The 22,965-nt window shown below is 59.4% G+C and overlaps 1 protein-coding gene across 4 annotated transcripts; it reads left to right on the forward strand.

Moving 5' to 3' along the window:
- The first annotated feature begins 1,209 nt into the window (after positions 1-1,209).
- LOC123353866 (cytochrome P450 4F22-like) lies at positions 1,210-21,556 on the forward strand. 4 transcript variants are annotated; one of them, XM_044995294.1, is made up of 14 exons: positions 1,210-1,290; positions 2,445-2,556; positions 3,978-4,200; positions 5,367-5,511; positions 11,696-11,749; positions 13,921-14,048; positions 14,446-14,567; positions 17,296-17,563; positions 18,079-18,145; positions 19,018-19,147; positions 19,572-19,705; positions 19,835-19,899; positions 20,601-20,683; positions 21,034-21,556. In XM_044995294.1, the coding sequence occupies exons 3-14, from the start codon at positions 3,979-3,981 to the stop codon at positions 21,236-21,238; spliced, it is 1,623 nt and encodes a 540-aa protein (XP_044851229.1). In that variant the 5' UTR covers positions 1,210-1,290; positions 2,445-2,556; position 3,978; the 3' UTR covers positions 21,239-21,556. The 4 variants fall into 4 exon arrangements, with proteins under 4 accessions (XP_044851229.1, XP_044851230.1, XP_044851231.1 ...); XM_044995295.1 differs by having other exon boundaries at positions 1,239-1,261; XM_044995296.1 differs by lacking the exons at positions 1,210-1,290; positions 2,445-2,556; positions 5,367-5,511 and having other exon boundaries at positions 4,124-4,200.
- Positions 21,557-22,965: the final 1,409 nt, after the last annotated feature.

Consider the following 22,965-nt stretch of genomic DNA (forward strand, 5'->3'; position numbering starts at 1 on the left):
ACAGTGTGTTAACTTCCTGCCTGTTTAACTTTGAATTAGGTCTCAGAGCAACCTGGATTACTGTTTGTTACACACCCTCACTTTGCTTTCAGACACACACACAACAGAGCAATCCCAGGCTGTGGGTGTCAGATGTTCATGGGGTGTAAAGTAGGGGGTTAGCTGGTTAGCAGCTTTTTTCTGAAAATGACAATGTTCTGGATGGGGTCCCCGTCCCCCCCGGGGTGTGTGTTTGGGTCTGTGCAGTGACTCCCTGTGATGGGCCCAGGTTCATCCAGTGCAGAGCCAATTCGTGCTGGCGGTGGGGGGAGGCTGGGCTTTTCCCTCCCACTCCCTGGCAGCTGCAGAGGCCCTGACATCAGGCTGGGCTCCCTGCCCCCTCGCCAGAGGCACAAGGGCCCCTGGGTGGCACCAGCACAGCGCTGGCTGCAGCCTCCGGAGTCGCTATGGGCAGAGCCGGGGTGGGAGCAGCTGCATAGGTGCCCCCGGATGGAACCGGGCAGACACGTCAGCTGCTGCTGCAAGAGCAGAGGCGGCTCCCAGGGCCCTGCGGGCTGGAGGGTGAGCCAGGGCCGCCCAGAGGGGGGCGTAAGAGGGGCAATTTGCCCCAGGCCCCGGGTCCCCCCGGGGCCCCCAGGAGAGTTTTTTGGGGCCCCTGGAGCGGGGTCATTCACTCGCTCTGGGGGGGCCGGAAAACTCTTGCGGGGCCCGGGCCCCCGGAGCTTCTTCCGCTCCCGGTCTTCGCCGGCGGGGGGTCCTTCCGCTCCGGGGGGAATTACTGCCGAAGTGGGACCCGCCGCCGAAATGCATCCAGGTCTTCGGCGGTAATTCGGAAGGGCGGGGGCCCCCCCCGCCGCTGAATTACCGCCGAAGACCCGGCTGCACTTCGGCGGCGGGTCCCACTTCGGCGGCAGGGGGCCCCTGCCGCGGGTCTTCGGGGCACTTCGGCGGCGGGTCCCGGAACGGAAGGGCCCCCCGCCGCCGAAGACCCCAGGCCCCCGGAATCCTCTGGGCGGCCCTGGGGTAAGCTGCGGCCCCTGCTCTCTGGAGCTGGTGGCCGGGCTCTGCCGGTGCTGGAGCCAAGCGATGGCCCCGGGCTGCGGCCGCTCCGAGCCACACCCCGACCCGCGCGGAGCCCCAGGGCGGGGCGATCGTGTCCCAGCCTGGAGCCCATCACCCGCCGAGCCGAGCCCCTTCCCTGGCCCAGGGCCTGGCCCCGCCTCCCCACCTGGCTATAAAGGCCGCTCCCCGAGCTGCGGCGGTGAGTTTCGGGGTCCGGGTCTGGTCTGGGTAAGTGGAGCTTCTGGTTCGTCCCCTCCCCGGGCAGGGCTCCGCATGGCCCAGCCTGGGGGTGTCACCGGGGCTTCCCCTGAGCAGGGATCCTGGCGGAAGCGAATGTCCCGGTCTCCCTGCACGGCCGGGCGGGCTCTTGGCTGGGCGGGAGATGGAGCGGGGAGGGCTGTTGGCTGGGGGAGGGGTAACAGGGAGGGCGGGGAGGGCTGTTGGCGGAGGGGGGAGCGGGGAGGGCCCCGTGGCTGTTGGTGGTGGGGGGCCCAATGTAAGCGCTCTAGTGATATGCAGCGGGGTTCAGGGCGGGTGCTCCAGAGACAAAGGAGTTTTGGTTTGTAGCGCGACTCTGGAGGCCAGGTTGAGGAGTCTCTGTCCTGGCAGCAGGAGACTGGCTCTAGCAGGGAGCTGCTCCTCAGGTGACAGCCCACTGGGATGCAAGCTTGGGAAGTCCCTCCTTGGCAGCGCCAGACTTGTCAGGCTTTAGCACCCAAGCAGGACGGGCTCTAGGCACCCGCAAAGCAAGCAACTGCCTGGGGTGGCACATTTCCAGGGGCATCATTCTGGCCAGCCTTTTTCTTTGGGGCACTTGCACTCTCAGAGCTGTGCCACTTAGATGGGGTGAGGGCAGGGGCAGCTCTAGCCATTTCACCACCCCAAGCACAGCGGCATGCCGCGGGGGGGGCTCTGCCGGTCGCCGGTCCCGCGGTTCCGGTGGACCTCCCAGAGAAGTGCCTGCTGATGCTCCACCAAAGCCGCGGGACCAGCGGACCCTCCGCAGGCACACCTGCGGGAGGTCCACCGGAGACGCCTGCCGCCCTCCTGGCGACCGGCAGAGCGCCCCCCGCGGCATGCTGCCCCAAGCACGCGCTTGGCGTGCTGGGGCCTGGAGCCGCCCCTGGGTGAGGGCGCTGTGCCCTCGGCCCCAGCTGGAAGGGGAAGCCCCAGCCCCAGGATGCTGAGCTGCCAGGGCCCAGCCACTAGCTGGGGAGGAGAGAGCGAGTCGAGCCGGGGCTGCGCCGCCTCAGCTGTGCACTGGCTGCTGCTTTGCCTTGTGCCACCCCTTATATCGGGGCTTCTCTGTGTGGCTGGGTGGGGGAGGGGGTAAAGCCCCTGTGGGTGCTGGGAGAAGGTGACATCACTCTCTCCGCTTCCAGCGCTGCCTGCGAGCCCCAGCATCGCCTGAGCTTGGGTCTGCAAAAACCCTAGAGCCGGCCCTGGACCAAAGGGAAAGGCTGCTGCAGCTGGTGTCCAGGGAGCTCCAGGCAGGTAAGGAAGCCAGGGCCTGGGAAAGACCAGTTGCTGCACCTGAGTTGCTTTGGGGAAGGCAGGCAGGGAGTGGCTGTTGTGCCCCCCGGGGAGCCCAGCACTAGCTGTTATGGGGGGAGGAGGGCAGGAGCTGGAGGCGCTGGGAGTAAAAGCTTAGAGCCAGCTGCATGCAGGAGGGTCCCGGAGAGGCTCTGGCTGTGAGGGAACCGCACTGAGCCTCCAGGCATCTGAGGCAATGTCCAGCTCTGTGCAGCAGCCCAGAGCTGGAGTGTGCAGGGGGGAAGGGCAGGAAAGGAGCCAGCTGTGCCCGGGAGGTGTGGGACAGGTGCTGGGCCCTGAGGGCTAGAGCCAGCTGTGTGCAGGGGGGAGGGAGGGAGCAGGAGCCAGCTGTGCAGAGGAGGTGAGCTGGGAAGAGGGGCTGTGGGCGCTGCGGAGGGCAGGTGCGAGCACTGGCAGCTCTGCAGCATGGCGAGGGTCGAGGGAGCTGGTGCCCTGCTGCCAAGTGCCCTGCCCACCCAGGGAAGCTCCGTGGCAGTTTTACAGACCCCAGGCCTGTGCCCTGGGGAAGAGTCAGGTGGCTGCAGTGGATATAAACCCTGGCAGAAATCTGGGGGGGGAGAGAGTGGGATATGAGACCCCCCCCCACACACACACATTGCTTCTGGGGAGCAGGAAGGGCTGTTGGCTGTGTGGGGGATCCAACCTACCCCTCTCCCACTGCAACTTGAGATCATTGCTCCTTGTTCTGTCATCTGCCACCACTGAGAACAGCCTAGTTCCAGCCTCTTTGGAACCCCCATTCAGGTAGTTGAAGGCTGCTATCAAATTCCCCCTCACTCTTCTATTCTGCAGACTAAACAAGTTCCCTCAGCCTCTCCTCGTAAGTCATGTGCCCCAGCCCCCTGATCATTTTTATTGCCCTCTGCTGGATTATCTCCAATTTGTCCACGTCCTTTCTGTAGTGGAGGGTGCAAAACTGGACACAATACTCCAGATGAGACCTCACCAGTGCCAAATAGAGGGGGAATAATCACTTCCCTTGATTTGCTGTCAATGCTCCTGCTAATGCAGCCCAATATGCTGTTAGCCTTCTTGGCAACAAGGGCACACTGCTGACTTGTATCCAGCTTCTCGTCCACTGTAACCCCTAGGTCCTTTTCTGCAGAACTGCTGCTTAGCCAGTCAGTCCCCAGTCTGTAGCGGTGCAGGGATTCTTCCTTCCTAAGTGCAGGACTCTGCACTTGTCCTGGTTGAACCTCATCAGATTTCTTTTGGCCCAATCCTCCAATTTGTCTAGGTCACTCTGGACCCTATCCCTACCCTCCATCGTATCTGCCTCTCAGTAGCTCAGTAACCTACAGCTTGTCACAAAGGGACCCAGTGGCAGTTCAGCCCTGGTAACGCCCTGTCTCTCCCCACAGGATGCTGCCGTTCATGGACTGGGTGCTGGAGCTGCTGAGCATGGAGCAGACCCCCCTCCATGCTTACACCATCTCCGCCCTGCTCCTTGCCCTGCTGGCCCTGCTCTTCCGCACCCTCCTGCAGCTCGGGAACTCCTGGCACCGCTACTATGTGAACTGCCAGCGGCTGCGCTGCTTCCCAGAGCCCCCGCGTCGCAACTGGCTGCTGGGACACTTGGGAATGGTAGGTGTCATGTCATGTGGGGGTGGGGAGGGGGTGAGTGTCTTCTCTTCCCTCTTACTCCTTGCTGCCACTGAGACATGGTTTGATTCCTGCTGGGAGGAGCCACCCTTGCCCATCCCATGGGAGGGGCTGGTGGAATAGCCCCTGAGAGGGCTGGGGGCAGGTGACTCTGCTGGTTCAGGCCTCTCCCTCCATCCCAGGTGAAGGATTTTGGTCCCAGCCGGTGCATGGCCTGGAAGGTCACTCAGGGAGTCGTGCCCATCGGTCAGACACGTGGGAATGGGGTAGGAGACAAGGGTCCTGGGACAGCTCCACCAGGTTCTCAGCACACGCCCTGTCTGGCACCATAGTGGGCAGCATCTGAACTCAGTCAGACATCCTGACCCAACGAGGAAGCTGGAGTCAGAGGCATCGGTCACACTGCTGTTCCCATCCTGCTGTGGATCGGGCCCTTCCTATGGTTGCTGGCTCTGATGCACCCCTGATACAGCAGGGCCCTGGGCTCCATCTCTGGCACTGGATGGGGCGGGAGTGGTGGGGCAGCTGGGGCTCTGGCCCACATGCAGAGTGGCGGGGTGTGTGTGTGTGAATGGCCCCTACCCACCTACTGCCCTGCACTCAAATGCCGCATTCTCCAGGCAGTGCCCAAGGCTGAGTGTGGGATGTGCCCTGGTGGGTGACTCTGGGCTCCGGTGCCCAGACACTTGCCTAGTGGCAGGGGGCTGTAAGGGAACCAATCCATAGATGCCTCTCTGCTCACCCCTGCCCCTGCCATGCTCCCTGGCCCAGCCCTGTGCCACCCCTGCCAGCCCGCTGCACCCCAATGGCTCTACCTGCATTGGTGGTGAGTGGCCCCTGGGCCTGTTCGGTCGCCTTTGCTGTGGAGCAGGAAGGGTTATAAAGCCCTTGGCGGCATGGCCCCACCTGGTGTAGCTGTGGCAAGGGCATAGCCAAGCACCATGTGCCGTGATATCAGGCATGGGCCATGCTCAGGAGTGAGGGTCTTGACAGATACACTTGGTGCGGCACGGCACGCGGCAGTGGGCAGATCCCTGCCTCTGATCAGAGGATCTGATTCTACCCTGTCTGGTGTGCACTGACTTTATCTGGACTCTAGGAGGGACCTAATCCTACCCTGTATTAACTCTGCCCCGTCCCTCCTGCAGTTCATATCTGATGAGGAGGGGCTGAGCTTGGTGTCCCAAACAGTTGCTACATTCTCCCAGGCCTGTGTAACATGGATGGGGCCCTTCCTACCAGTCCTGGCCCTGGTGCACCCTGATTATCTCAAGCCGATCACAACAGCCTCAGGTACGCTGGCTCCTGGGGGTGGTGCTGAGAGTGAGGGTATGTCTGCACTGCATCTAGACACCCGTGGCTGGCCCATGTCAGCTGGCTTGGGCTGTGTCAGGCTTCCTTCTCCACTCTGAACTTTAGGGTACAGATGTGGGGACCCATATGAAAGACCCCCTAAGCTTATTTACCAGCTTAGGTTAATAGTAAGCTGCCACTACCAAGCATGTTTCAAATCTTAGGGAAGAGCCACTTGGGAAATAGTTGGGGAAAGGCAGAGTTCCAAGTCCCGAGCGCCCCCACCCCTTTCCTGGGCAGATGTGAGACTAATTCCTCCCCCCCCCCCCCAAGTCCTTACACCCCTGTTCCTGGGTAGGCTTGACAGTATACCCTCACCAATTAGTCCTGGTGAACATGGATCCAAAACCCTTGGATCTTAAAACAATGAAAAATCATTTAGGTTCTTAAAAGAATTTTATTAAAAAGAAAAGGTAAAGTTCATCTCTGTAAAATCGGGATGGAAATAACTTTACAGGGTAATCGGATTCAGAGAGCCCAGAGGAACCCCCTCTAGCCTTAGGTTTAAAGTTACAGCAAACAGAGAGAAACCCTCTAGCAAAAGGAACATTTACGGGTTGAGAAAACAAAGATGAAAACTAACACGCCTTGCCTGGCTGTTACTGACAAGTTTGAAATATGAGAGACTGGAGTCCGGTCCCTCTTAGTCCCAAGAGTGAACACCACCAAAACAAAGAGGACAAACAAAAGCCTCCCCCCTCCTGCCCCCCAAGATTTGAAAGTATCATGTCCCCTTATTGGTCCTTTAGGTCAGATGTCAGCCAGGTTAGCTGAGCCTCTTAACCCTTTACATGTAAAAGGATTTTGGTGCCTCTGGCCATTAGGGATTTTGTAGAATTGTACACAGGAGGGTTGTTACCCTTCCCTTTATAGTTATGACAGGCCATTACACTGCAGTGTAGATATTTTGGTTGGGGCTGGAGCCTGGCCTCTGGGTCGTCCCCCCCATGGGGTCCCAGAACTTAGGCTCAGGGCTGTAAAACTGCAGTATAGACATTTGGGATCAGGCTGGAGCCCGAGTCAGCTGACATGGGCAGGTCACCGGTGTCTAATTGCAGTGTAGACGCAACCTGTGGGGCCAGAGATGAGACACTACCTGGGCCCCTCTAGCCTGTCCCCGGGGAACCTATGCAGGACTGGCCTCAGCAGTGTGTTCTCCAGGGCCCTGGCCAGGCTGCTGTGACCATCCCAAGGGACAGGGCTCCCAGCCAGTCCCTCACCCCCAGTGTGACATCATGCTGGTATGAAGGTTTTCCTGATCTTCCCCAGGGTGGGGCTGGGATCCTGTCACCTGGGGCCCTGCAGAGCAGCCCAACCAGAGCCCTGGGGAAGGCACCAGAGGGGACAATCTGCCTGGGGAGCTAATGAGCCTCTCCCAGCAATAGCTCCTCAGACTGCACTGTCTAGCCTGGATCTCGCTCTGCTCCAGGTCAACCCCCTGACCCCCCCCCCCCAGTGGGTCGTAACCCCCACGTTCTCGTACATAATCAGTGCAGGCCTCTTGGCTCAACTGACTCGCTCCTGCCCGGGTGAACCAATCCTTCCCTGCCACCTTGGCTGCTCTCCTCTGGGTTCTGCACTGTGGGCCCAGCAGCCTCTTCTGGCCTTGACAGCTGGGATTGGGTTACTGTAGAGAGGGGTCCAGGGGGCCCAGAGCTGAATGCAGGGTGGGTCAGGCCAGGAGGGACCGTTCTGCTCCTCTAATCTGACTGCCCGTGTCACAAGCCAGAGACCCTCCCCAGAGCTCCCTGCAGCCGGCCCCGAGCTCCTGGCTGTGCTGGAGGGAGCGTTACAAAGGGACAGCCCATCTCGAGTAAAGACTCCCAGGGATGGCAAAGCCCCTGCGTCCCTGGGCCAGTTGTTCTCAGGGCTCATTCCCCTCCCTGTCAAAGACTTGCATGGCGCTGCCAGTCTGAGTTTGTTCCTGCTGGATGGCAGAGCCCTCTGCTGCCAGGCGTCCCTGCCCAGGTAGGGGCTGGTAGCTGGGATCTAGGCACCTATTTTCCTGCTCTTGAGGAAATTAAATCCATTGGGCTCCTATAGCCTTCCCCAAAGAGGCAGGTTTTCCAGAGCTTGAGTAGTTCTGGTGGCTCCTCCTGGACCCTCCCCTGCTGTCACTGTGCTATTGGAGGTGGGGCACAGTGAAGGGAAGGGCTATTGCCTCCCTGCTTCATTGTGGGACAGCTCTGCCCAGGCAGCCCCAGGAAGCTTTAGTCTGTCTCGGGGGCCGTGCTGCATTGGAAACCCCATTGGACCTGGGCTGGGCTCTGCAGAATCTCCTTCCTCCGAGGCAGTTCTGGATCCCCTCAGAGGATGGGCTGCCTTAGTCCAGCTTCTCCAGCTCCCTTGATGTTACTGCTCTTGCTGCAGGCCAGTGTCTGCACCAGCTCACCCTGGGCGAAGGCCGTCAACGTGCTCTGTGCAGGGAGGCAGGGGAATAAAATGGGGCTAAGTAGCTGTGGGGGCCAGGTGTTCATGGGGGTCTTCCTTGGGCCCTGGTGTGGGCTGATTCCTGTTTGACTCTTGAGAGATTGTGTCATTTGCTGCTTTGGGGAGTCCAGCCCAGCCAACCCCTGCTACCCTCTGGATGTAGGGGCACCTGGAAGCTGCCTGCTGCCATATGGGGATGGGCCCGAGTCCAGCAATGCCCCTGGGCCCCAGGGGGGGGTGGAGAAGGTGTGAAGGAGCAGGCAGAGCTCTGGGCAAACCTCCCCCCGCGCTGCAGCTGGTGCTGCCACGGAGCCATGGACAAGCCCTCACCCCACCAGAGCTACTGAGCACTAGCAGCTCCTCTCCTGGGCACAGGGAGCACAGCCTGGCTGTCTCCTGCATGGAGAGCCAATGGTCCATAGCCGGGACTGAGGCTCTCAGCTCCACCAGCGCTGTGCCTGGGCTCCTGGGAACAGCAGGAGGAGGGACCCGGCCATGCAGGGCAGACCTAAGGCAGCACCCAGCAGGAGCTGCTACACCACAAAGACCCCTCCAGCCTGGCAGGGTGATGGCTCAGACACGCTGAGCAGCAGGGCCAAGGGCACTGCCTGGCTCAACAGCTTGGGGGCAGTAAGCAGAGCCACCTCCCCATGGGGGACCTGTGTCATCATTGGTCTTGCAGGAGCAGCTGGGCCCCATGAGGAGGACACGGAAACACTCCAGAGGCAGGATAGTGATGGTCAGCAATGATCAGTGACATGGGGAGCCTGTGCTGGCCCTGTCCCCTCCCTGCCACCCACGGAGAGTGGCCCCTGCTAGGGCTGGTTGCCCAGTGCTCTGGTGTCTCTCATAGTGCCAATCACCCGGGTGCTGAGAGGAGTCAGCGGGTGTAGCAGAGGGTGAGGGTTCTCTGCATCTCTGCCCCCCTAGCACCGCCCTGGTGAGCGAGTTGCTGGGGCTGTGCGCTGCAGGGGGATGTGCAATGAGCAGAAGCCAGACTCCGAAGGAGTCCAGTCCCCGGCCTGGTTGGTGCTCCCTGGCCTGGGGGCTCCTGCTCCATCCTCTGCTACCCCCTTGTGGAGGCGACATCTCTGTTCCCGTTAACGTACTGCTGCCACTCTTTCCAATTAGCCCTGTTCCAAGTGGCGCCTGGGCTCGCAGGGCCAAGGGCACGTGGAGCTAAGCGGGGCCTGTTTGCTCATCCCTGAACTGCTGCCCATTCCAGCAGCTAGGGGCTGTGCCCAGGGACCCAGTTCCATCTGCTGAAACTTTGTAAACAATCCCTGTTGCTGATGCAGTAGCAGGAACAGAGTCCTGCTCCCTCCCCCAGTGCCAGGCTGGCTTGGCAGGACACAGACGGGGGAGGTCTGGCTTTAGTGCTCCAAGCCAATGGCTGGGTCTGAGCGGAGAGAGTTGCTCCCTGGAGCAGAGCTGTATGTCACTGTGCCAGGACAGGGGTGTTTTGGGGCTCAGGAGCCCCCAGTCCAGTGGGGCGGCTCAGCACTCAATCTCCTGCTCAGCTCAGCTGGATGGCAGAGAAGCGCAGGGCAGGGGCTGTGTGAATGCATGTAGCTAGTTCATGCCAGGGCTGAGGGCTCATGCCCCCTGGTTCAGCTCTGCACAGAGAACAGCTGGGAGCCTGTGTTTGCGATAACACAGGGAGCCCCAAGTGGCCCCGTCCAACCTACTGCCAGTGAGGGCAGTCTCCCCTCCCCCATTAGAAATGAAGCTGGGGACACTCTGAGAACAGCCCACAGTGCATCTGCCTGGGGAGCTGCTGCTCCTGCAGTGGGCTGAGTCAGGAGCTGGCCTGTGGCTCCTCGTTGTAGGGTCAGAACACAGAGGAGGGGATGCAGTGTGTGGACTAGCTCGTTGGCCGCTATGGCCACTCCTGCCTTTGGTGGTTTGGCCCCTGGCTTCCCATTCTGCCGCTCTTCCACCCAGAGGCAGTTAAACCCCTGCTGCTGGAGTCAGGTAGTGAGGTTGGCCCCAGCGCCAGGAGTTTGTGTGTCAGCAGGCGCCTGGAACTATCTGTTGTGTGTGCTGCTCCCTAGAAAATCCCCTGGCCAGGAGGAGTGGCTGCTGAGACCAGCCCTCCTCCACAGGCTGAGGAGGAAGCTGCCTGGCTCTTGGAGCTGGGGAAGGGCTCAGGTCTCTGGCTGAGCTCAGCACATGGCTGCTGCCAACCCAGGGCCCTTAGTGAGATCCCCTGGCCCTAGAGGGGTTGGGGCAGAGGCTGTAGCTAGCCCTTAGCGGAGCACGTCCCCCTGGCTGCAGCCATTAGCCTCTGCACCAGTGACTCATGGGAACAAAGGTTCCTTGCAGCCCTGCCGGCGTCCCTGGCTGGTGATAGGCGAGTGGGGGCAGCCCAGTGGGTCTGATAGCATCTAGCCAGCTCAGGGACACACACACACCCACCCCCTGCCCTTCATCAGCTCAGTCCATGGTCCTGAAGGGGGTGCAGCAGGGCTGTGGGGTGAAGGGGACAATCAGGGAGGTGGTGCAGGGGAGAAACAGGTCAGGGGGTCTCATAAGGACTAAATGCCCAATGTTCTTGGGGGGCAGATACCATTGTGGGGGGTGCATGACTGTGAGACATCAGGGGAAATCTGGAGGATGGTGCAGAGAGGGGGTGGAAGAGATGGGAGTAGAACCCAGGAGTCCTGGTGCCTAACCCTCTTCAGGCCCTGCTGTAGCCACAGGATCCCCACCCTGCTCCCAGAGCTGGGGATTACAACTAATAAATAGGGAGCTTTGAAGATGCCAAGCTCTGTACTGTGAAGGCCCCATGTGACTGCCAAGCTCCCGCGGTCCATGACTGCCCAGGTGGCGTGTCTGTCGCTCTGCAGGTCCGGCCCAGGCTGCAGATGCTGCTTGCGCCCTGTGTCTTGCCTGTCCGGTGACTTGCTCGGAGCAGAGCCTGCTCTGCGTGAGGGGCCTGGTGGCTCAGCACCTGGTCCCTGTCGTGTGGCTCCTTCACCCTGTTCACTGAGCCTGTCCTGCTGCCCCAGCAGCTGCCCTCCTGGCTGCTAGGGAGGAGCCTGCAGCAGGGTGTCCAGCAGGGCTCTGCCTTGTCTGATGGGGGCTCCTTTCACAGAGGGATGCTCCAACGCTCCTTAGGAAGCAGCCAGTGGAGCAGGCGGGTGCTGGACAGACCCACGTTCCTGTGGCTGCCCCTTTCCAGACTAATAGGTCCTGCAGCTCCAGCTGGGGCTCCAATACCAGTAGCCCTGCACTCCTTCCCTGTGTCCTGGTCCGTGTATGTGTGTGTGAGCGCTGGCACCGGGGTGCATCCCAATACCGCCCCCCATTCTGTGTGTCTGAGCGGTAACGCCAGGGTGTGCCCCATTACAGCCCCCCATGTCGTGTGTATCTGAGCGCTAGCGCCGGGGTCTGCCCCATTACCGTCCCCCATGCTGTGCTGTGTGTGTCTGAGCGCTAGTGCCAGGGTCTGCCCCATTACCACTCTCCTTGCCGTGTGTGTCTGAGCGCTAGTGCCGGGGTGTGCCCCATTACAGCCCCCCATGCTGTGCCGTGTGTGTCTGAGCGGTAACGCCGGGGTGTGCCCCATTACAGCCCCCCATGCTGTGTGTCTGAGCGCTAGCGCTGGGGTGCACCCATTACTGCCCCCCGTGCCGTGTGTGTGTCTCAGCACTAACTCCCAGGCCTGCCCCGTCTCTGGTCTCTCCCACAGCTGCCATCGCGCCCAAGGACTACATGTTCTACGGCTTCCTGAAGCCCTGGCTGGGTGAGTGCGCTTTCTTCTGGGCTTGGATCTTGTGCTTGGTGTCATGGGGCCCAGACCCCAGGGGACGGGCTTGTGGGGAAAGGAGGGTGTGATGTTCCCCTCTGGTGTTATCTAAACCGGTGATCTGCTAGGTCACTCCAATCCTTGACTCTGGGAGCCAGCCTTAGCCTGCTCTGCTGTGACAACCCCCACTCCTGGGCTGTTCACGCACAGCCTCTGGCATGTAACTGCTCCTTGGACAGTGCAACTGAATGACACTAGCCAATATCTCTGGTCCCAGACACAACCCCAGGAACCTCAATCTTGCAGTGTCCAGTTATGCCCGCTGGAGGCTGCAAGTTTATATAAGTTTGTCAGTATAAAAAAGAAATTGATATGTACCAGGCTTGTTATCCCAAGGAGAGTCTCTAACATACTTCAAACAAAGTTGCAGGGGGGAGGGATAGCTCAGTGGTTTGAGCTTTGGCCTGCTAAACCCAGGGTTGTGAGTTCAATCCTTGAGGGGACCATGTAGGAATCTGGGGCAAAAAACAGTACTTGATCCTGCTAGTGAAGGCAGGGGGCTGGACTCAATGACTTTTCAAGGTCCCTTCCAGTTCTAGGAGATAGGTATATCTCCTATTATTATTACCAAACACACTGCTTCAGGTAGAATAAACAAACAGATTATAAACACTTAAAATCTAAGCATAACAAGTTGGATTTGATCCAATGAAATAAAAGCAAAACACATTCTAAGCTGATCTTAGCACTTTCAATGCCCTTACAAACTTAGATGCTCCTTACCACAGGCTGGCTGGTTGCTTTTCAGCCAGGCTCTCCCCTTTGATCAGCGCTTCAGTCACTTGGTGGTGGTATTTGTAGATGGAAGTGGACGAGAGAGGAAGAGCCTGGCAAACATCTCTCCCTTTTATCATGTTCTTTCTTCCCTCTTGGCTATGCTTCCCCTGCCTTCGGGGTCAGGTGAGCATTACCTCATTGTGGTCCCTGACTAACCAAGGGAAGGGGGGTGACTCACCAAAGTTCCCTCACCAACGTCTCTTGAGCAAAGTCAGCTGTCATGGGATAAGAGGGAAGGTCCTTTCTGGATCATTAACTGGTTAAAAGACAGGAAACAAAGGGTAGGAATAATGGAGAGAGGTAAATAGTGGTGCCACCCAGGGGTCTGGCTATTCAACATATTCATAAATGATCTGGAAAAGGGGGTACACAGGTGACAAAATTTGCAGATGATCCAAAACTGCCCAAGATAAACCCAAAGCAGACTGCAAAGAGTTTCCAAAGGATCTCTCCAAACTGGGTGACTGGGCAACAAAATGGCAGATGAAATTCAATGCTGATAAATGCCAAGTAACGCACATTGGGAAACATAATCCCAACTACACATACAAATGGCTGGGGCCTAAATTAGCTGTTACCACACAAGAAAGATCTTGGCTTCATTGTGGATAGTTCTCTGAAAACATCCACTCAATGTGCAGCGTCTGCCAAAGAAGCGAACAGAATGTTGGGAACCGTTAGAAAAGGGATAAATAATAAGACAGAAAATAACCTATTGTCTCTGTATAAATCCATGGTACACCCACATCCTGAATCCTGCGGGAAGGTGTGTCGCCCCATCTCAGAAAAGATATATTGGAATTGAGGTTTGGAACAGTTTCCGTATGAGAAAAGATTAAAAAGACTGGGAGTTTTCAGCTTGGAAAAGAGATGACTAAGGGGGTATGGCCACTGTCGGCAGACAGGACACGGGGCTGGATGGAGCATTGGGCTGACCCAGCCTGTCTGTCCTTATGTCAGTGTGGAGCTGGAGCTACTCATGCCGTAGCCGTGAGCACCAGCACATGGGTGTGCACAGGATCACGCATAGACCTTGACATGTGCACACACCTCTCTGCACATACCACCACGCATCTGCACATACACACGCATGCACCTGCATGTTCATGCCCACGTGTCCCCACAAACACACCTATTTCACTCACACCCCTCCCACGCTCCATGCACGCATTGCACACACGTGCACACTCTCGTGCCTGCCCAACATGCACCAGTGAGGTTGGTTCTCGTTGAGCACCCCAGCTGGCTGTGACCTGGGGGCTGCTGGGGGCCTGGGCTATGGGATGTCTGCCATGGCTACCAGGCTCTGAGCTGAGTGCCTGTCATCTCAGGGGACGGTTTGCTGCTGAGCAACGGTGCAAAATGGGTGCGGCACCGACGCATGCTGACGCCAGCCTTCCACTTCGACATCCTGAAGCCCTACGTGAAGATCTTCAACCAGAGCACTGACATCATGCATGTGAGTACCTCCCCTCCCCCCCCGCCACCAAATCCAGGCCTGTGCCTCTGGCCCCTCCCACGGCACATGCTGCCCTGGCACCCTGCTATCCCCAGCCTGCCCGTGACCCTGCCCTCCTCCCGTGGCATATGCTGCACCATCACTACGCTGTGCCCCTGGCCCCGCACCCCCCCCCTCACTCCAGGGCATATACTGCACCGATACCCTGCCCACCCGCCCGCCTGCCCACTGCTCTTGCACCTGTCCCAAGCGTATGCCCAGCCCTGTCACTGCACCAGTCCACTAACCTACTCCCCTGTCTGCTTGCCTGTCTCTGACGCTGGCCCACCCGCACTGCAGTGCTGTCCCTGCGGGCAGCTGCTCGGGTACGGCTCTCACGGGCACTGTTCTCCCACAGGCCAAGTGGCGCAGGCTGGTGGCGTCAGGCTCCACCTCCCTGGACATGTTTGAACAGGTCAGCCTCATGACCCTGGACAGTCTGCAGAAATGCGTCTTCAGCTACAACAGCAACTGCCAGGAGTGAGTGACACGGGGGCAGCTGTCCCAGCAGGGCCCTGCACTGACCCGAGGGTGGGAGCCCCCTCATTGCGGGAGGTCAGAGTTGGGAGAATGGGCTGCAGGGTCCCTCCCTTCCTGGCCTGGCCCCAGCGAGCCCGTCCGGATTCATGGAATGGGTCCCTGAACTGGAGGGTGTTACTGCCGGCCTGGGCAGGAGCAGGGGGCCTTCCGGGGAAGGTGAGTCTGGAGGTGTTGGGGGGTTTCTGTAGTGGCTGCACCAGGCTTTGGTCAGCACTGGGGGTGGAGCTCCTCAGCTCACTGGGCAGAGGCTGGTGCTTGGTGCTTCCACTCGCTGGTCTGTCTGCGAATGCCTGTGGGGTCGGCCTGGCTGTGCTCAGGGCCGGCTCTATTGTTTTTGCCCCCAAGCAGCGCGCCGAATTGCCGCCACGGATGGCGTGGGCCGTCCGCGTGCCGTTAGGGCAGCACACGTGTTTCTGCGGCGGCGGCAATTCGGCGGCAGCTTCTGTCTTCAGCTGGAAGACAAAAGCTGCGCCGCTGCGGACAGCTGAACATAGAAGCTGCTGCCCAATTGCGGCTGCCGGGGAAACGCGCGTGCCACCCTAAGGGCACACAGACTGCCCCCGCCGTCCGCGGCGGCAATTTGGCGCGCTGCTTGGGGGCAAAAACACATGGACTGCTGCCCCTTGCAGATTGCCGCCCCAAGCACCTGCTTGGGATGCTGCTGCCTGGAGCCGGCCCTGGCTGTGCTGTGCTTCTCCTGGGGGATGATCCTGCTGTCACATCTCGCTGCCAGGAAGCTCCTCACCTCAGTCTTGTCACCTCAGAACCCTCCTGCCCCCAGTTTATACATGTACTGCAGGGCCCTCTTCTGCAGCTTGTACCTGTTTTACTGCACCGATGCACGTTGGCTCCCTGTCATAGGACACTACCAGCTGGCTGCGGGACCTGCCGGTGCAGGGGGGCCCCGGGCTGGCGGAGGGATGTGCTGGGAGCCCAGCATTTCTGCCCACAGTGTGCGAGTTCAGAGCGGACCCCATTGCCAGAAACAGGACTGAGGGCTGGGCTGGAGCCACCTGGCAGCGATGGGGAAGTGGCTGGTTTCCTGGCAGGCAGGGAGTCAGTTCCCACCTCTACCGCAGTGAGGTGACCCATGACCCTGGGGAGCCCGGGCTGGACTTGCTCACACCAGGATGCCCCAACCCATCAGCCTGCTCTGGGGAGGAGTCCGAGATCGGCTCCTGCCAAACCCATGTCCGTTCTGTCCAGCTGATGGGGAGGGGCACTTTTCCATCCCTGCCAGGCCCAGCTGTGCCCTGAACCCCACCCGTCCCCCACAGGCACCCGCTGACCGACCGCTCCCCCATGCCCTGCTGCCATCGCTGCCCTATGGGGATGGGGCCCCCTGACACCCCAGAGTCCGTGGTGCACCCAGGGAACAGGCTGCGTTAGCCTGGGGGCTCCTTGGAGCCTGCCTGGGCCATGCAGCCCCCACACTCACCGTGTCTGGGTTTATGGTCCCTGTGACTGGGGTCCCAGGGAAGCCAACTGAGGTCACTCAATTAGGGTGACCTGCAACGAATGGGCAGGCAAACCCCCAGCTGGTGGATATTCCAATACTTAGATTTACCAAGTCAGCACAAATCAGCTTCTGTTATACCTCACTGGTTACTCAGAAGTCAACAACACAGTTCCCTTAAAGCAGCCCAGCCTCAAGCCTCCACCTAGACACCCAAGTCAAATATGATGAGGATCAATGAAAATCTTATTTATCATATAAAAGAAAAGGTTCTACCAATCCCAAAGAATCGAACACGTTACCTCCCAGGTTAATGAATATTCCAGATCTTACCCAAATCCACGTTTACAGCTGATTCTTATTAACTAAATTAAAATTTATTAAAATAGAAAAGAGAGAGAGAATTGGTTAAAAGAACAGTATACATACAGAGATGAGTATAATTCTTGAGGTTCAGATTTATAGCTTTGTAGATGCAGAGAGTTCTTTCAGAAATAGTCCATAGGTTATAGTCCAATGTTTATATTCAGGGAGGTCCTGTCAGAACTAGGATCTCAGTCCTTGTGACTTAGGTTTCCCCTGCATGAAGCCTCAAGCAGATCTGAGATAAACAGGCTCAGAACCCAAGGGTCTATTATACAACTCCAGGCCTTCTTGGATAGCTTGGAGTCCCTAGGCCAACAGTAGGCAATCAGGGTGACTTTGAAGTAGGTCTATCACTAGTAATTAGCTACACGAATTAACATAAGGCAGTTGCCTGTTTTTCCACCATTCGCAGATGATTGGCTGTACATTTCAAAGAGAGAGGAATACAGCGATATCCTGCATTTACAATTCATTTAAATGCTAAGATGTTCCTTTGATCTCTGAATTAACAGGATACAGCCTAGACAGGGACTGTTTGATTACATTTTTGACCTCTACCAATATATCTGTAAATAGAAAAAAACATTTTTAAGGGCTGAATTTGAGTCGTTTATCCTGCAGGATGCTTAACCCTTTCCAGTGGTACGTCACAGTCCCACACTGGCTGAGCCACAGCAGCAGCCAGAGGCACCCAAGAGATCCTGTGGCCAGCCTGGAGATCCCGTGACTGGGAGATCACACAATCGCTCTGTTGCAAGGCCCAGGCCCCCGGGATCCCCCATCTCTGATCAGGGCGCACCCCCCGGCCCCAGCCTGTCAGTTACATGCTGGCCTGTTGTGTTGCAGGACGCCCAGTGACTACATCGCGGCCATCCTGGAGCTCAGCTCCCTGGTGGTGCGACGCCAGCACCGCCTGCTCCTGTACTGGGACTTCCTGTACCACCTGACGCCCGACGGGTGGCGCTTCCGGCGCGCCTGCGACACTGTGCACCGCTTCACAGCCGACGTGGTGCAGCGGCGCCACCAGGCCCTGAACCGCCTGGGCAGGGAGGCCTGGCTCAAATCCAAGCAGGGCAAGACGGTGGACTTCATAGACATCCTGCTCCTGGCCAAGGTAACATGGTGGGGGCCTGCCCCATGGTGGTGGGGGGGAGGTCACTGATGTCTTGCTGTTGGCCAAGGTAGCACAGTGGGAGGCCGTGCCCTAGGGAGCTGGGGGTTCGTTGACGTCCGGGCAGGGCATTGCCAGGTGGAAGGTGCTGTGTGATGTCTGTCACAACAGGACTCGCCCTCCAGCCCAGCTCTCTGGAGCGGCCCAGCCAGAGCTGCCTTCCCAGCATGCTCAGCGTGGAGCAATATAAACTGCACTTGGCGCCATGGGACCAGCACCTCTGGGGAGCTCGAACACCAGAGCCAGGCTGGGCATGCGGGGAGGGGAGCCCACCTTGGGGCCTGGGGCTGTGGGGCAGGGCAGGGGCTGCCTCTTTCCTTGGGCTGGGGTGGAGGGGAGATGGCCTAGTTCACTCCACCCCAAGATGTCCCATCCTCCCAGGCTCTGAGATGGGGCAGGCGTGGGCTGGGCCCCGTGGGGAGCCAGGTTACCCGTCCATCAGTGTGTGCTCTGTGCAGGATGAGGACGGCCGGGACCTGTCAGAGGAGGACATCGCAGCCGAGGCTGACACCTTCATGTTTGAGGGTGAGAAGCCATCCTGGGGAGGGGATGGGGGGCCCTCCTGCTGACCTCACAGCTTCATGTGGGGGGATGGGTGTCACGGAGTGTGGGGGAGTCAGGGCCCTGCACCCCCCACTTCCTGTGATTCACCGTGACTCTCAGCCAGCCAGTAAAACAGAAGGTTTATTAGACCACAGGAACACAGTCTCAAGCAGGGCTTGTGGGTAGAACCAGGGCCTCTCAACCAGGTCCCCCTTTGGGGCAAGGATGTTAGACCCCAGACTTGGGGTTCCCTGCCTCTTCCCAGCCAGCCCAAAACTGAAACCAAAAACCCCTCCAGCAGGCTCTCTCCCTGGGCAAAGGTGTCGACTCCCCACCCCCTTCCTGGCTCAGGTTACAGGTTCAGGTACCGTCCCTTACCTAAAGTCATCCCCTGCTCTCCCATCCCCCATGCAGACAGCCCCAGTAAAACTAAAGGACATTACCAGGTCAATCCACCCTGCTCCCTACTGCAGTCACAATGGGGTCTCGGCAGATGACATGGCTCTGGTGGGGAGGCCAGGAGAGCTGGGTTCAGTCCCTGGCTCTGAGTGACCTGAGTGTGCCTTTTCATGAAATGGGGCTAAGACAGATCTGCCCCTGGGCACTGCCAGACAGTCCCAGCAATGGAGGCGAGGTGCTAGAGGGAGCAGATGCTCAGTCACCCCACTCGCCTCCCATGCACAAGGGCCTGGAGTTCCCAGCTGGCACTGCCAGAAAGTCACAGGGAGCGAGGCCTCAGTAGAGGTGCTGGCAGGAGCTGAGCCGGGCAGGGTCCCTCCAGCCCCGGACTCTCCATGGTCCCTCTCTGCCCCCTGGCGTGGCGGCTCTCATGCTGCGCTGGCCTCTCTCTGCAGGCCACGACACCATAGCCAGTGGCCTCTCCTGGGTGCTGTATAACCTGGCCTGTCACCCCGAGTACCAGGAGCGCTGCCGCGAGGAGATCAAGGACTTATTGCAGGACAAGGAGTCAGAGGAGATTGAATGGTGAGATGGCTGCTCCGGCTGCAGTGCTGGCTCTGTCCAGTGCAGTGCGGACCCCCAGCACCACCACTTCCAGGGCCTGTGGGGCCTCCCCTACCCTTTAGTCCCAGCACAGCCCCCGCCCCACCTGTGAGGGTTAGCACAGCTGCTGCCCTCCCCTCCCCGCTGGGGTCCCTTCACCTCTGCCAGCCCCGCAAGCTACAGGGCTTCCCCTGCAAAATGGGCCTAGGCTGCTCCCCAGTGCCCGAGGGCCCTGCCACTCAGGTGTACGTGCCCCTCCCCCGCCACTCACGGTGTCATACGTCCCCTCAGTGCCAGCTCCATGCATATGTGAATCTGTCCCAACCCTGGTGCCTGACTCATGAGCTCACACTGGGCCTCTCATGCATCCACCTCTGGGGCCAGCGCTAAGCTCTGCTCTCTGCAGGGAGGACCTGTCCCAGATGCCTTTCTCCACCATGTGCATCAAGGAGAGTCTGCGCCTGCACCCACCCGTCACGGCCGTGTTCCGGCGCTGCACCGAGGACATCAAACTGCCTGACGGACGTGTCCTACCCAAAGGTACCAGCCTCCTTCCCTGCCCCCCAGCCAGGGTCATGGCACCAGAGCTGGGCCCATAACCCCTGAGGTGCTCAACCCCTCCCCTCCTTCTCCCTTTCCTCTCTAACGAGGCAGTTTCCTCTCTGGCAGGGAACGTCTGTCTGATCAGTATCTACGGGACACATCACAATCCTGCTGTCTGGCCGGAGCCCCAGGTATCGCTGGTCACTCTGTTCTACCCTTTGGCTCTACTCCACCCCACGGCCACTTCCAGCATGGCACTAGGGGGCGCTGTGCTGCAAGGGGTGGGATTGGGGAGCTCGGTAGGGGGAGCTGTCCCCTCACAGTCACTGCTGAGCCAGTGCCTAACATAGCACTAGGGGGCGCTGTGCTGCATGGGGTGGGATTGGGGAGCTCGGTAGGGGGAGCTGTCCCCTCACAGTCACTGCTGACTCAGTGCTCCGGCATGGCACTAGGGGGCGCTGTGCTGCAAGGGGTGGGATTGGGGAGCTCGGTAGGGGGAGCTGTCCCCTCACAGTCACTGCTGACTCAGTGCTCCGGCATGGCACTAGGGGGTGCTGAAACACCAGCAGTCTAGCAGCTACCTATTCCCAGCGACCCTCCCCAGAGAGGAAGCTTCCCCCCGCCCCCGAGCTCGCCTAGAGGGGAGTGAGGGTCGCACCCCCATTCACACTGGGCAGGGCTGGGTCACTGGGCTCGGCCCGGCTCTGAGTGCTGGGTGGAGGCAGAACCATCCCCGCTGCCAGTGCACGGTCCCAGTGGGCAGCTCAGTCTTGGGGAGCCTGGTGTCCATGCTGTACTGGGGGCGGGGGCTGCCTTTGCTCCCTCCTTGGCTCAGGGACCCCAGCTCCCCCCCCCAGCTCCCCTCACCATGCCCTGTGCTTGCTGTCTCCAGGTCTATAACCCGCACCGCTTTGACCCAGAGAACTCCAAGAACAAGCCCCCACTGGCCTTCATGCCCTTCTCTGCTGGACCCAGGTAACCTGCCTGCCGGGCTCAGAGCCCCTCGCCGCACGAACTGCCCCCTCCTCCTTTCTCCTCCCCTCCCCCCCCGGCTGCCCACCAGCGAGCGGCTTCCTGTTGGTGCCCTGGCTGCAGTGAAGCATTGTGGGATACACAGGAGTTGGCCTCTGATCAGTGCTGGGGTCAGCTGTTATTGCTGAGGATCTGCCCCTTCTCCCAGAGGAGGTTGGGCTCCCCCCAGTGTCTGTCTGTCCCTGCGGGCAGTGGGTTCTGGGGTGTCTGTCCCTGCTCCCCCATCCCTGCTCTCACATGGCGTGTGGTTTCTGGGTGAAGAGCACCGGCTGACACACCTGGCTCTCTCACAGGAACTGCATCGGGCAGAACTTCGCCATGGCAGAGATGAAGGTGGTGCTGGCGCTGACGCTGCTGCGCTTCGCCGTGCGGCTGGATGAGAGCCGGCCTGTGCGGCGCAAGCCTGAGCTGATCCTGCGCAGCGAGAACGGGCTGTGGCTGCACCTGGAGCCGCTGGGGCCCAGCCATGAGAGCCGGCCCCCTGCACTGCGCTCCTAGGGCCATCCACTGCCACCCGCTGCGGGGGATCCAGCCTGCTCCACACTGCTCAGGGGCCTGCCGAGTGGCAGACCAGGTGGGGATCATGGTGGGGCCAGAGGTTAGCAGACACCTGGCAGTCAGCTCTCTCCTCTAATCTAGACCAGCCCTCTGTACCAAAGCAGGCGCTGTGGGGTCCAGGCATGGGGCCCCGAAGGTGCTGCAGGCTCCTTTCAGACACATAGAATCATAGAATCATAGAATCTCAGGGTTGGAAGGGACCTCAGGAGGTCATCTAGTCCAACCCCCTGCTCAAAGCAGGACCAAACCCAACTAAATCATCCCAGCCAGGGCTTTGTCAAGCCTGACCTTAAAAACCTCTAAGGAAGGAGATTCCACTACCTCCCTAGGTAACCCATTCCAGTGTTTCACCACCCTACTAGTGAAAAAGTTTTTCCTAATATCCAACCTAAACCTCCCCCTCTGCAACTTGAGACCATTACTCCTTGTTCTGTCATCTTCTACCACTGAGAACAGTCTAGATCCATACTCTTTGGAACCCCCTTTCAGGTAGTTGAAAGCAGCTATCAAATCCCCCCTCATTCTTCTCTTCTGCAGACTAAACAATCCCAGTTCCCTCAGCCTCTCCTCATAAGTCATGTGCTCCAGCCCCCTAATCATTTTTGTTGCCCTCCGCTGGACTCTCTCCAATTTATCCACATCCTTCTTGTAGTGTGGGGCCCAAAACTGGACACAGTACTCCAAATGAGGCCTCACCAGTGCTGAGTAGAGGGGAATGATCACATCCCTTGATCTGCTGGAAATGCCCCTACTTATACAACCCAAAATGCCATTAGCCTTCTTGGCAACAAGGGCACACTGTTGACTCATATTCAGCTTTTCGTCCACCGTAACCTCTAGGTCCTTTTCTGCAGAAGACACCAGCTGCTTAGCCCTCTCCCACCTGCCCCTGGGAGCCAGGGTGACAAATGCCTTTCCCCAGCCCCGCTGGATGTCCACGGCCACCTGGTGACTCAATGTCAGAGCTAGAAATGGAGCCCAGCAGCCTGGCTCCCGGCTCGGCCCACTCACAGCCTAGGCGACCCCCGTGGCCTGCGTTCCCTGCCCCCACTGGCCAGAGTCAGGGTGCCCGGCAGTTCGACCGCTAGCCTAGGATGTGGGAGACCCGTGTTCACTTCCCTGCTCGGCCACACAGGGAGCCTACGGCCTTGGGCAAGTCACTCTGCCTCTGGCCCTCAACTCCCATCAATGCAATGGGGCTAATGGCCCTGCCCATGGGGGCTGAGGGTAAATGCAGTCGGGGGGTGAAGTGCCACATAATTATGTTGGGCATCTAAGACCACGTGGTCAATAACCCTCAATGCTATGGGCTCGTTAGTGGATCAGCCCCTGTGTTCCCGCCAGCCCCTCCCCCGTGTCCTGATGCTGCTGCCTGGAGCTGAGGGTCTGGTCTCTCTCTCTCACTCCCTTTCCCTGGAGGGTAGGAATTTTCCCTCCCGCCCGCTCCCCCTCTGTCCTGCTCCCCCCACTTCTGCACTCAGCAATCCACCCGCCTGGTCTGGGACAGGAACGCTGAGGGGCCTGCGGACAGGTGGCTCAGTGCTCTGGACGATCTTCCTGAGGGGCCCCCAGGGGCCTGGGTGAGAGCTTCTGCCTTGTGCTGCTGTGGATGGCTTTGAGGTGGGGCAGCAATCCAGGGGGCAGCTGCCTAGCAATGGCAACCTGCT

This window comes from Mauremys mutica, chromosome 20 (genome assembly GCF_020497125.1).
Source record: "Mauremys mutica isolate MM-2020 ecotype Southern chromosome 20, ASM2049712v1, whole genome shotgun sequence".
Lineage (NCBI taxonomy): Eukaryota > Metazoa > Chordata > Testudines > Geoemydidae > Mauremys > Mauremys mutica.